The sequence below is a fragment of the Podarcis cretensis genome (genome assembly GCF_951804945.1).
Source record: "Podarcis cretensis genome assembly, chromosome: 3".
Classification (NCBI taxonomy): domain Eukaryota; kingdom Metazoa; phylum Chordata; class Lepidosauria; order Squamata; family Lacertidae; genus Podarcis; species Podarcis cretensis.
The window spans coordinates 73,559,240-73,572,215 of record NC_137172.1 but is presented as its reverse complement, the minus strand read 5'-3'; the positions used below and the strand labels follow the sequence as shown (position 1 = coordinate 73,572,215).

The 12,976-nt window shown below is 43.1% G+C and overlaps 1 protein-coding gene across 1 annotated transcript in view; it reads right to left on the bottom strand.

The window, feature by feature from the left end:
* The window catches only part of METTL24 (methyltransferase like 24), a 73,910-nt gene extending 66,546 nt beyond the window's left edge, over positions 1–7,364 (bottom strand). The window contains exon 1 of the mRNA XM_079971731.1: positions 6,613–7,364. Coding sequence (XP_079827857.1) covers positions 6,613–6,927 — 315 coding nt within the window. The 5' untranslated portion in view covers positions 6,928–7,364. The remainder of the gene's footprint in view (positions 1–6,612) is intronic.
* Positions 7,365–12,976: the final 5,612 nt, after the last annotated feature.

Genomic DNA, 12,976 nt, shown 5'->3' with positions numbered 1-12,976 from the left:
ATAGGGCAGGGTGGCAGCCACAGCAGGGGAAGGATCAGGCTGGCAGTGACAGCATGTATATGCACATCTGCACCCACGTCTGCCAACCCAGTGCTTCCCCAGCCATTCTAGTTCTGGCAAGTGGCAGCACTGCCACAGCTGAGAGAGCAACAGAGCAGCAGCACACCTCATGTGACATTGATGTATTCAATTCAGGATGCATTTTATGTCATTATTTCAGCAACCAGGAATGCTGTTGCTATATGTTTACGAAATTTTAATCATAGGAGTCAAGGGCTATGTCTCCAAGTGCTAAAAGTCCTTAAAACAGTGCTGACAGTATCTGCTATTTTTGCAGCGTGATCCTCACTTCCAAGCAAACATGATTAGGATCGTATCCAAAGTCTGGGTTTTATTTGTACGTGCATGAGAATAATCAGAGACTAAAGATGACCAAAACAACAAAATGAGAAGCAGTTGAATCTCATCTGTGATTTTGAAAACCTAGTAGGGTGGTTAATTCAGATATGAAGAGATGGAGTTCAAAATTCTCTGTCAGTAGTACACTAAAAGCAATCCAAGATATTGAGCGAAGATATAAGAATATGTGCAACACTTGAGATTCCCTGCCTGAGTAAACAAGGAATGTTGATGCAGAATAACTACTCTGAATCAATCACTTCTGAAAGGTCTGGTATATCAGATCATATACATAAGCCCTTGGAAGGAATGCTAATGATTATAATTAGTTTTGGTTTTTCCTTTGAAGCTTTCAGTCCAGGCACAATCAGATATAATTTCTTCAGTCCATCTGTTTCAGTGTGGCATTTCCTAGTTTCTAAGATGATGCAATAGCATTTTTATTGTAACATAATAATGTTATTGTTAAGTGTCCTAAAGATTTCAGTGTGTGTGTGTTTTGCCAAAGGCTACAAATTCCCTTTATTAAGGAAAATAAATCTGGATGAAAGTCAAAGAGAATGCAAGATTTCAATTTTTAAACATTTAAGAAATGTCTCTTTCCCAGAAACATAAGAAAAAACCTTGTAATGGTGTGCCTGTAATAGTCAGTTCCCAACTTTCTCTTTGACTCCCTGTGACAAAGGGCAGAGAACCAATTCTGGCAGGAAACTATCTTCCCTGAATCTAGAACCTCAAAACAGGGGGTATAAAAAAGATGCATTTCCGAGGCTTTGCCATCAGCAGCTCAAGAGGGGAAGTGGGAGAGGCAATATATCAAGTGGAAGTATTGAGGAGGAGGGGATGGAGAAGCTGGGGAAGACCTTGAAAGATGTCCCAGTTATCAGCCTGTCTCAAACCTTTCCTTTTGGGGCAAGTTGGACTATTGCAGTCTGGTGCACATACATTTTAAAGGATGGGAGATAGTTTGAAATAGTCACTTGGTTGCTGTATTCATCCAGTTCCACTGACTTCCAGTCCATTTCTGAGCTTAATTGGAAGTGCTGATGGTTACCTAACTTTAAACACCTACATTGTTTACATATTAGCTCATCTTTGTCCACACTAGTTCACCCAGTCCCTAAAGCTCCCCCCCCCCCAGGGCCGACCCTAACATTAGGCAGAGTAACACATCTGATTCAGGTGGTAGAAGCCAAGTGGCAGCAGACTTCCCAGCTGCTCCTCTTGAGCCTCCCATTCATTCTCCCACAGCCTTTTGCCCTCTAAACTAGGATGCCCTCAGATGCAGTAGTGGACACTGTCCCACTGTTGAAGCAAAATCTCATTGCCAGTACAGAGAGAAGTTGGAATGTGTGTGGGGTGTGTGTGTCCGGTATTGCCCTTTCCCTCAGACCACAATGTCTTGGGCTTGGCCTGCCCCCTTTTGAGGAAAGGCAGATGGTGAATGAAATAGGCCACGTCTTCAACATACATTTAAAGCACTATCATGGCTTCCCCCAAAGAATCCTGGGAACTGTGATCTTTTAAGGGCACTGAGAGTTGTTAGGAACCCCCTATTCCCCTCACAGAGCTACAGTTCCCAGAGTTCCTTAGGAAAGAAGATTGATTGCTAACAATTGTAACTGAGTGGACTAGTGGTCTAAGAACTCTTAAAACTACAGGATTCTTCAGGGGAAGTCATGGCTGTTAAAATGCTGTAGCAGTGCTTTAAATGCATAGAGCAGATGTGGCCAAAGAATTATTCCAAGGTACTCAGCCTTGGAATGTCTCCCCAGGGAAGCTCACCTGCATACACTGATATCATTCCAGTGGCAGGCAAAATACCTTTTTATTCTCCTAAACTTTCATTTTAAAACCTATTAAGTAAGCCACTGAGGAAATGCTTATGTGTTGCATTGTATTTATTATGTTTTACCTGCTATTTTAATCTTATTTTTTGTTGATTTTTTTTATTTAAAAATGTATGATTGCACTGTTTTTAGTCTTTTATAATGAGCATGGATGAGCTAAAGGCACAGGATAAACATTTAATGAATGCATAAATAAATATTAAAATGTAAACTTCCATTCTATTTTCTTAGCTGCAGTTAAGGCAATGAGTAATATGTAGGCTTCATAATTGCTAGCAGCCATGAAGGACAAATCTCTGCATTTATGAAAATAAAAAACCTGCTTTTTGTTGGTACTGTTTAAAATTGTCATCATACATTTATTTCCCATTGTGGTATTTTGAGCCATATTTGACAATTTTATCTTGGCTACTCTATCAGGCTATAAAGAGGGCTTCATGCTTTCATTTTGCAAATCATAACACATCATTTCTCTCCACTAGTTATTCTTTGGATGGCTGTGATGGACTGTGAATGCCAAGTGGGAGAATATGTTTTTTATAAACCAGAAAGTGTAGAAACATCTGGTTTCTTGGCAAACATACTGAAGAATTATATTGGTGGCTCTGGTGTTTACCAGATCTGTCACATGGTTGGGCTACAAAGGACAATCCTTTTGTTTTTTATTGGTGTTTTCCATACATTCAGCTTTTTAAAAATCAGATAAATGTACTTAGCAGTTATAACTTTACATAAAAACAGCCTGAAGGTGAAAACAGAAGCCATTTAACTCTCTATGTGTTATTTTAACACAGACTAAGAAGAACAAATCCATATGATTAATATAATTATAATTGCTTGCAGTTATGGAGATAACCTGCAATCAAGATCCTTGCATCTGATAAGAGGCAGAACTTTATGAAATATTTCAAAATCTTTTCAACATAGCCCCTGTGCATTTTTTTCTCTTTACCTGTGGCTCCCAGCAGGAAGTCCCTGATGAGCATGCCAAAAACCTTCATCACAATGTTTACTCATAGAAGAATACCGCTATTTCCTGATAGTCTTTAGCAAAAATAAAGCAAAGCAAAGCAAAGCAAATTTCCCCCCAAGAATTCATCTAAACCCTGTGGTTATTTAAGGATTATATTAAGAACATCATTTCAAACATCTGTGAGTACGATCCTTATCAGTATTTTTAATTTCTCTGTAATCCATTTTAACTGCTGGAGGAGAAGTGGGGATAGAATAACTTTTACATTTACAAAGCAATCCAAGGAAGCAAGTCCTATTGAACTCAATGGGGCTCACCTTTGAATAGACATGTCTAGGATTGCACTGTAAGAGCATGGGTCACCAACGTGGTACCTGTGGGCACACAGCTGCCCACAGAAGCCGCCTATGATGCTCACAGGGTCTCACCCCCCCCCTTCTGAAATTAGCTAAAGATGGCTTCTTCCAAGGGTAATAGAATGATTTTTCCCCAAGCCTAATTGAGGCATGGGGTGATTTTAGTGGGGTTACAGCTGGGGAGGGGGGAGAGTTGCAGCATGCGCATACTGCCCAAACTGTTCTTCTGTTTTGCAAATGTGACCACAGGCCCAAGAATAATAGTAACACCTGGTAAAGGGCTTAGGGTCTGACTTCCTTGATTTTAGACTTGGCTTGCTGCTCTAATAATCAGTGGTGTCTTCCATCCGAGGTTGTCCACAAATACAAAGACTGTCTGCGTACTGGAGCTTTTTGTAGCAGCCATCCAAGGCTATGGTGGGAATCACTTAGAAATAGGATAGCTAGGGTGGCACTGGGCAGGCTGTGGCACTGAGGCCCACCTGAAAGTGGTACAAGGTCCAATGGTGAATCCCAGAGCAGTGTTTGAGAAACACTGGTCTAACCCATCCTATGTTCCTAAAAACAAACAAAAACATCCCTGAAATGATTGAGGTTGAATCCTGACAAGACAGAAGTACTGTTTTTGGGGGACAGGGGGAGGGTGGGTGTGGGGGATTCCCTGGTCCTGAATGGGGTAACTGTGCCCCTGAAGGACCAGATGCGCAGCCTGGGAGTCATTTTGGACTCACAGCTGTCCATGGAGGCACAGGTTAATTCTGTGTCCAGGGCAGCTGGCTACCAGCTCCACCTGGTACGCAGGCTAAGACCCTACTTCCCCGCGGACTGTCTCACCAGAGTGGTGCACGCTCTAGTTATCTCCCGCTTGGACTACTGCAACGCGCTCTACGTGGGGCTACCTTTTGAAGGTGACCCGGAAACTGCAATTAATCCAGAATGCAGCAGCTAGACTGGTGACTGGGAGTGGCCGCCGGAACCACATAACACCGGTTCTGAGAGATCTGCATTGGCTCCCAGTACGTTTCCGAGCACAATTCAAAGTGTTGGTGCTGACCTTTAAAGCCCTAAACGGCCTCAGTCCTGTATACCTGAAGGAGCGTCTCCACCCCCATCGTTCAGCCCGGACACTGAGATCCAGCGCTGAGGGCCTTCTGGCAGTTCCCTCATTGCGAGAAGTAAGGTTACAGGGAACCAGACAGAGGGCCTTCTTGGTAGTGGCGCCCACCCTGTGGAACACCCTCCCTTCAGATGTGAAAGAAATAATTAGCTATCCTATCTTTAAAAGACATCTGAAGGAAGCCCTGTTCAGGGAAGTTTTTAATATTTAACGCTGTATTGTTTTTAATACTTGATTGGGAGCCGCCCAGAGTGGCTGGGGAAACTCAGCCAGATGGGCGGGGTATAAATAATAAATTATAATATTATTATTATTATGTAAGTAAAAAGCAGAAAAGCAGAGGCAGAGAGAGAAAGAACCGCTGAATTATTCATAAAATATTTGTCCTGCCTTAACACAATGCAGCTTACCATTCACATATATACGTACGTACGTATACACACACACACACACACATTATCCAGATAAAATGTAGGAAATGAGTTACAATAAGGTATCTGCAACGAAGGACAGGCAACAGCTTTTCTTCTTTGAAGTACTGTACATCTGGGGACATCTGATACACTTTAAAGAGGGAAATTACTGCCACCAAGATTTATTTCTAATTGATGAAGGGCACTCATATAGAGAGGACCGGACATAATGCAGATCTGAAAATGACATTTCCCTGAAGTACATGGCTATTTAGATCTGAGACACCAGTTGATATCTGAACAGCCTGACCTTAAATCATGTTTACTCAAATCCCACTGATTGCAAGTGGGTTTACTTCAAAGTTTAGGTTGCTTCAGACTGCAATCTTACTGAGGAGTCTCAAAGCCCGACATTCTTTGATCACATTTGAACTCTGTCCTCATTACAGAGCTTCTATTGCTTCAGGTTGTTATTGTTCCAGATGAGAACAGCATTTTGAGTCCCTCATCATAAAAAATAATTTACTTCTCATGATCTCTTTGGCTCAACTGCTTCAAACCCTGTCTGGGCCCCAAGTTTACGAACAACTTCAAATTCCCAAATCAACCTTAATCTTATTTTTGAAGGCAATTTTACCAGCATATCGGGCTACCTGCCATAATGGAAATAGATTTGCTAGGCTGAGATTAAATAAATGTACCAGTCTAGCACTCATGACTTATGGTTGCCTTACGATATTCATTGTCAAGGGATGCCTTTTATTCCAGAATACACATCCTGTGGATGCTCCAGACTTCTGTAGAATATTTCCAAGGTCACCTTTTCAGATTTGACAGCTGCACAGGGCCCCTCACTTTACAGTTTGGTGGCAGTTTTACCAGCTCAATCTCAGTGCATGCCTCACCACTGATTTATTTCATACATGTATTGTATTTTATTGTACTACAATCTGAATTACACAGAATTAAAACTGTAATAAAACAAAATACAATATAAAAAAGCATAAAAACAAAAATCCCATATTCAACCACAAATCAAAAACATGCCACAGACCACCTGAATAAAGCTCACACACCACACCACCCCCCAATAATCTTGGGAAGAGCAGTTTAATAGTGCTGGGAATCGTAGTTCTGCTGGGCAAACCACAGCGCCTACAATTCTTGGAGGTTGGATGTGCTTTAAATGTACGATACATAAACAGCCAAGAGAGAAAGAAAAGAAACCATCACTTTTGCGACTCTCAGCAGAACTAGCAGACAACCCAAGGCCACCTCATAATTTAACATCATGTCCTGGGCAACCAAAGGGCCTCAATGCACCGCATTGCAAGGGGTTGGACTAGATGACCCACCGGATCCCTTCTATGATTCTGGGATTCTCCTCCATACGATTACCTCCTCACACCCACCAGGCCTGAACCGAGCCACGTCTCAAGCAGCAGCAGCAGCAGCTCCCAACTGAAGGGTGAACCACCGACCGCACGGAGGCGGCCATTCTTACCTTCTTGCGGGCGTCGCTCGGGGGCGCCCCCTGGAGGCAACAGGTGGGCTCGGCTGGGCCCTTGCGGCGGCCGCTCCTCACGTAGGTCACCTGCCGCCTGCTGGTCGCCTCGCTCGTCTTCTCAGCTCTGCGAGCTCCCGGCGGCGGGAGAGGCGGCTTGCGCGCCTCCTTGGCGGGCTGGGCGGCGTCCCAGGAGCGCCGGAGCCCCAGCTGCAGCAGGCAGAGGAGGAGGGTGGCGGAGAGCAGGCAGAGGCGCAGCGCCCAGCCCTTCCCCGGCCGCCTCTCCTGGGCCGCTGCGCAGCGCCACGGGCTCATGCTGCCGCCAGGGTCCCGGGCGAGCGCGCGGCTCTCCTCCTCTCCGCGCTCCTGCCGCTGGGCGCGTGCCTCGCCCAAGGACACATGCCGGGGAAAGTTTGGGCTCTGGCTGGCGGTAGTTCCGCCCCTCTCCGCCTGCCCCAGCCGAGAAGCGGAGGGCGCCTCAGAGCCGCCGCCTCCCGGCCACCGGGCGAGGGACGCGAGCCTCGCTGCAGCTCTTGGCGGCCACCCCGAGGCTCTGCGGGTCCCTCGGTCCTCCTTTTCCTCGCTCGTCGACGGAGCACGCAGGAGAGAGCATGGCCGGATCCAGTGGGGCTTGGTTGGAAAAGCGGCGCAACAGGTAGAAGTTAACGGAAGGCAAAGAAGGATGGCGGGAAAGTTGGACTTTCTCGCAGCGCTTTCCAACTTTCCCTTGAAGTTGCGCCATCGGAGCCGGCTGTCCTGTGTGGCTAAGTTCGGAATCGGGGTTTGTTGCTGGTTCCCTGCTGTTTTCTAGGTAGTTGCAGTTTGCAGTGGATCAATTTAAAAACTGCTATTCAAGCTTTTGACTGGCATAAAGCATATATGCTTTTAAAAAACCGTGTAACAAGTGAAAAGTACATATGAAAGGGTGATTCCACCCACCTCACCTGGACATTATCTGTGCGTGACAGACAGTGAGTGGTGGGACAGGGGGGGGGGCAAAAAATGTAAAGGGGAAAAAACTGGATGTACATTTCCAAAATATAAGATAAAAAACAATAAAACCTGCATACAGCAACAGTGGTTTGTGTTGTATAGGCTCCTACAATGTAAGCTATGGGCCCCGCCTGCTAGCCTGCTCCCTAAAATATCACTGGTTTGCTTATTTCTATATATAGGGTGCCTACATTCTGCATGGACTGGTTGCATGGCAACATGTGCAATTGGCTTTAGATACCTATTAGGTCCATAAATTACCATATAGCATATATCCAAGAGAAAAAAGAGCAACAATTGGTTGTTGAGAAGGACAGGTGGACATATAAAGAGCCCCATTACCTTCAGTAGTTTAGGGCCTCGTCATACCTAAATCAGGCCCTGCCCCCAATCCTTTCCCTCCTTCCTTCTCTCCCCACCCCTGACTCAGACCAGGATCCTGCAATGCAAATCCTCCTTCAACAACTGCCCCAAGTAAATGGGGAGAGGGGGGCTATTTCCCAACAGAACCCAAAGGGCAGGAGGCAAGGGCAGGAGGCAACAGGCAGTGCCATCACGTCCAAAGGTAGCTCTATGGGTCAGAAGTTTCCAATCAGGCTAAACAAGCCCCTCCAGAAATGTGCTTAAAATGTATGGTGTGGGTGTGACCATAGTATTAGAGATCATACAGAAGCACACCCTGATCATATGTTTAAAGCACGTGGCTCCCCGCTGAATCCTGGGAACTGTAGTTTACCCCTCACAAATCTACAATGCATTCAGCTGCACATTAATTGAAGTTGACCTAGCAGTGACCAGGAACACTTCATTAAACGTTTAATCGTGCTTAAAAAGGTACACATTTCCACCAGATTATTTTCAAATCCTGAAAACAGCAGTGTTAGTCCAGATGCTACTCTTTAGAGTCCATGCGTATGTTTGAAGCAGTTTCTCACTGGGAAGCCACAATGTAATCTGCAAAAAATTAGCAAACCAGAGCACTGGCCTGCAACACAACCAAGCTTAAGAAGTGTTAACTCAAGAAGAAGAAGGAGACAGTCTTTTTTGTGAGAGCAAAATGGTAAGCAGAAAAATGTCCTGGTATCCCCTTCATCCCTTTTATGGTGATGAGGAAGTTAATATTGTTCACAGGTTTGGCCATGATTGTTAAATAATCATCAAATAAGCCCCTCCCTAACTGGTAAAATAAGATAAAATACAGATGCAGCTGCTATAAAAGTACTTAACAGCCTTAGGTACTTGCTTGAAAAGAGAAATGCTTTCTCCTGGTATCAATGGCCTTGTATTCTCTTGGCAGTCAGAACATACTTGAACAGTTACAGTTGCTAAATAAATTCAGCCAGACAAAAGCTCCTTTGTCCTGAAGTAATAGAGGGCAAAGCCAATGTAGGGTAAAAAGAGCAGAGGGCCAAGTAAACATAATTGCTTTTCATATAAACCGTATGAGGGAAAAGTAAATTCTGTGGAGTGCTACAGTAGCCTTGAGTCTTCTTCCTGCGTGAATTGGTAAAGAATGGAAAAGGTATTCTTTGAAAGTCATTCCAATGAACCTGAACAAGCATAACCTATTCATGGAAATCTAAGGTGAGCCACTGAAGTTTTTATTCAGAAATTGAGCACATGCTACACTGTTTGTTTAGCAGGTGTTTAATTCTCAAGTTACTATGTGCCTTTAGGTTTGTGCAGGGTGTTCAAGAAGAGCGGTGAAGAACAGGTTTTAAAATATATATTTACTTATGTTTCCATGCAGGCTTTTGGAGTAAAAACCAAAAACCTATCCCCAAGGCAACTTGCATACAATGAAAACATAAAGCTACAAAATCTAATGCCAATCAAAATAATTTAAAATAGGAGTGTAAAACATTTCACAACCCATCAACACCATCATACAAAACTAGTTTGAACAATTTAAAAGAAAACAAACACTGCAGCAAAATAAACCATTAAAACTCAGAAATTCAATTCCACATTTCAGCTAATAAACCAATATCTAACGTGTTTCCCTAATAAAAAAGTAACAGAAACCAACTGCAGTCCTGCACATAATGTAATGTATGCATAAAGCCTCACTGATCTCAACACATGTGATTCCTTAAAAAAAGGAGTACGCTGCTGCAATCGCTTTAAAAAACCCAACACCTGTTACCAGTAAAAACAGTTATGGTGCAGGTAGGGACTGGAGGAAATGTCAGTTCTGTAGTTGTGGATGGTAATGCCAGCAATTGTGCTGCACAGGCACCCTTAAGTCTGATCCTATGCATCCCAGAGAAGGAGTGCTAAGCAAAGAATCAGACTGTGGGCTCTTTAGCATAGGTGACAGCAAGCTCATGTTCATTCCATGTACAGAGGTACCTTGGTTTAAGAACAGCTTAGTTTATGAACAACTTGGATTAAGAACGCTGCAAACCCGGAAATAGGTGTTTTGGTTTGTGAACTTTGACTTGGAATAAGAACATGTTTCGCTTCCTGTTGAGTGTGTTCCATTTATAAATTGAGTTCCCTGCTGCTATTGGAAAGCACACCTTGGTTTAAGAAAGCTTCGGTTTAAGAACGAACTTCCGGAACGGATTAAGTTTGTAAACCAAGGTATCACTGTATACACCAGTGTGGTGTAGTGGTTAAGAGCAGTAGTCTCGTAATCGGGTTCGCGTCTCCGTGGGTTCGCGTCTCCGCTCCTCCACATGCAGCTGCTGGGTGACCTTGGGCCAGTCATACTTCTTTGAAGTCTCTCAGCCCCACTCACCTCACAGAGTGTTTGTTGTGGGGGAGGAAGGGAAAGGAGAATGTTAGCTGCTTTGAGACTCCTTAAAGGGAGTGAAAGGCGGGATATCAAATCCAAACTACTACTACTACTACTACTACTACTACTATTCTTCTTCTTCTTCTTCTTCTTCTTCTTCATGTTGTTAGAAGTCACAGCTAGCATCCACTCCTTTATGAATCTATCCACATGATACAGGTTTGCCACGCTATATTTTGCATGTTTAATGTGCATATCATCATGTGTATAAACCTAAAAAAAATTGTGTGAAATGGCCATGTGGAAGGGAATCTTGTCCCATTTGCTAAGTGTACATGCTCATGCAAACAGACTTGGTTTGAGATTTAAAAGAGATGGTGCAATATCCAATGTTATATTAGCAGATTCAATGGGAATTCCCTTTGGGAAGTCAACTCCTGAGGGCCGAAGTCACTTCAACCCCCCCCCCAGTAAAATATTTGAGGATGTCCAGGAGGAGGGCAAAGATGATGGGCCCTACCATTCAAATGGTGTGTGGGGGCTGCATCTTGTGATTATGTGGGTTGGGGCTTACCTGGGGCTAAGAGGAAAGAAAAAAACCCATTGCACGAGCAGAAGTCTGTTGTGCATGTGGACTGACATCATTGGATGTCACCCAAGGAGATTTTATTTTCTGATACACTTGGTAGAGTGGCTAGGGAACACTATGATGCCACATTGTAGTGCATTGTTATGAAAATGTTTTAAGCAGGGCAAGCTGAGAGAACCAACACAGAGAGGTCCACACCGTTGTGAATGGCACAGGTCTCTTGCTTTAAAAGTAAAATAAATGGAGGACATGACCACCTCATATAGCTACAGTGAACTAAAACCCCTTCCTCTCTTTGTATAAGAGAACATTCTTCCTCAAATAAGGAGAACACTACCCCCCTGTTTTTACATGAATGCAATATTTTTGCAAACATAAGGGAACTTTACCCCAGCACTCGTAATACATGGATCAATCTATACTGGAGTGAGACCATTTAAATGGTGGAAGGGGTTTTACTCAGAAAGGAAATCTTCCCAAACTTGAGAAGCCAAATAGAACCTACTTTCTTCATTGAATTATTTATAATATACTGTTGAGCTATCACTCTGAAATGGAACCAAATCCAAAATCTGTGATTAAATCAGTCACAAGATCTTGGTCATTCTGTACATTTTGATCATTTGAAGTACTGTATGTAAGGCATAATCACAGGCACATTATTGAAAGTGTGCTTAACAGTTTTATGCTATTACATCAGCTGCATTGAGAAGGCTTTTTGCCCTGAAAAAGAGCCTAAAATGTTTCAAATAAATACAAATGCAAATACATAGCTTTTAACAAAATATTTGTACATACTAGAATTTCCCTCTCCAGCTGCTAAAATAGGCCAAACAATTCTGAACAGTTTTATTAAATGGCACTGTATTTTATGGCACAGCTCTGTGTGGATGCACAGATCTAACACAAATGCCAATATTAAATGTTTAATTATTTCCCTGGTTCAATCTAGCTAGTTGCTGTAACTTTTGATTTTAAATCATTCACATACTGCATATGCCTTTGATCTTGCAGAGTTAAAAGTTTTATCAGCATATTCAGGACTTACTTTAAAAGAGTTGGTTGTTCTTTAGCTGTAAACTTTGGGATGGGTTAATGGAATGTATGAAATGGCAATTGTTCTTACTTTGCAAGGACATCAGTAACACTGAAACATTTATAACTAATGCTAAACATCCTCTCCCTGCTCCTCTGCAATAATGCAAACTTAAAACCTCACTGTAGTCAGTTACAAAATTTCCTTGGTGATCAGGCCAAGATGTAAGCATGTGTCTGACAGTTCAATCCTATGCATATTTACTTGGAAGTAATCACAGTAGCACTATTAGCCATTATCAGCAGGACTATGGAAAGGAATCCCCCATTTTCCATCTGGCTAAGTTCCCTGGCACAGGATGTTTCCAATAAAATCCTTCCTCCCTTGTTAGAGAGGAAAGCCAGAGTTAACCTGCCTGAGTTTTATCACCTGCATGATGCTGTCACTTCTCCAGAATCCAGTTTGGTAGCACAACTACAAAATCCATAGTTATGAGTCAATCATTATTAATGTGGAAGTGCTAGTCGCTAATAGACTAGCAGTGCAACCCTTAACACATCTACTTAGAAGTCCTATTGAATTCAATGGAGCTTACTCCCAGGTAAATGGGGATAGGATTGCAGCCTTAGGTAGCAATAAGGAACAAGGTCCCTGGTTTGGATTTCACCAGACCATAAGCAAACTTAGTGTCATACATGTAGACTAAAAAGGTGAGGTATAGCATCTGATTTCCTGTATACAAATAATACTATCTCAGCTTCAGCCTACTATCTGTGATACGGTGTTAAAGTAACTGAACCAACTGGCAGTGTTGTAGCAAGGATTACCACAAGATATAGGTGAAACTGTTTGAACACTCAAAAGCAATAAAGGGGGGATCCAATTTTGGGAAATGGCAACAGCTGGTTGTCTTAACTTTGCTTGTCATCCAGGCAGTCATGCTTGGCTCTCCCTACCTGCCCACCTGTCATCACTGAACCTGCCTAATGGTTGCCCAATCATTCTT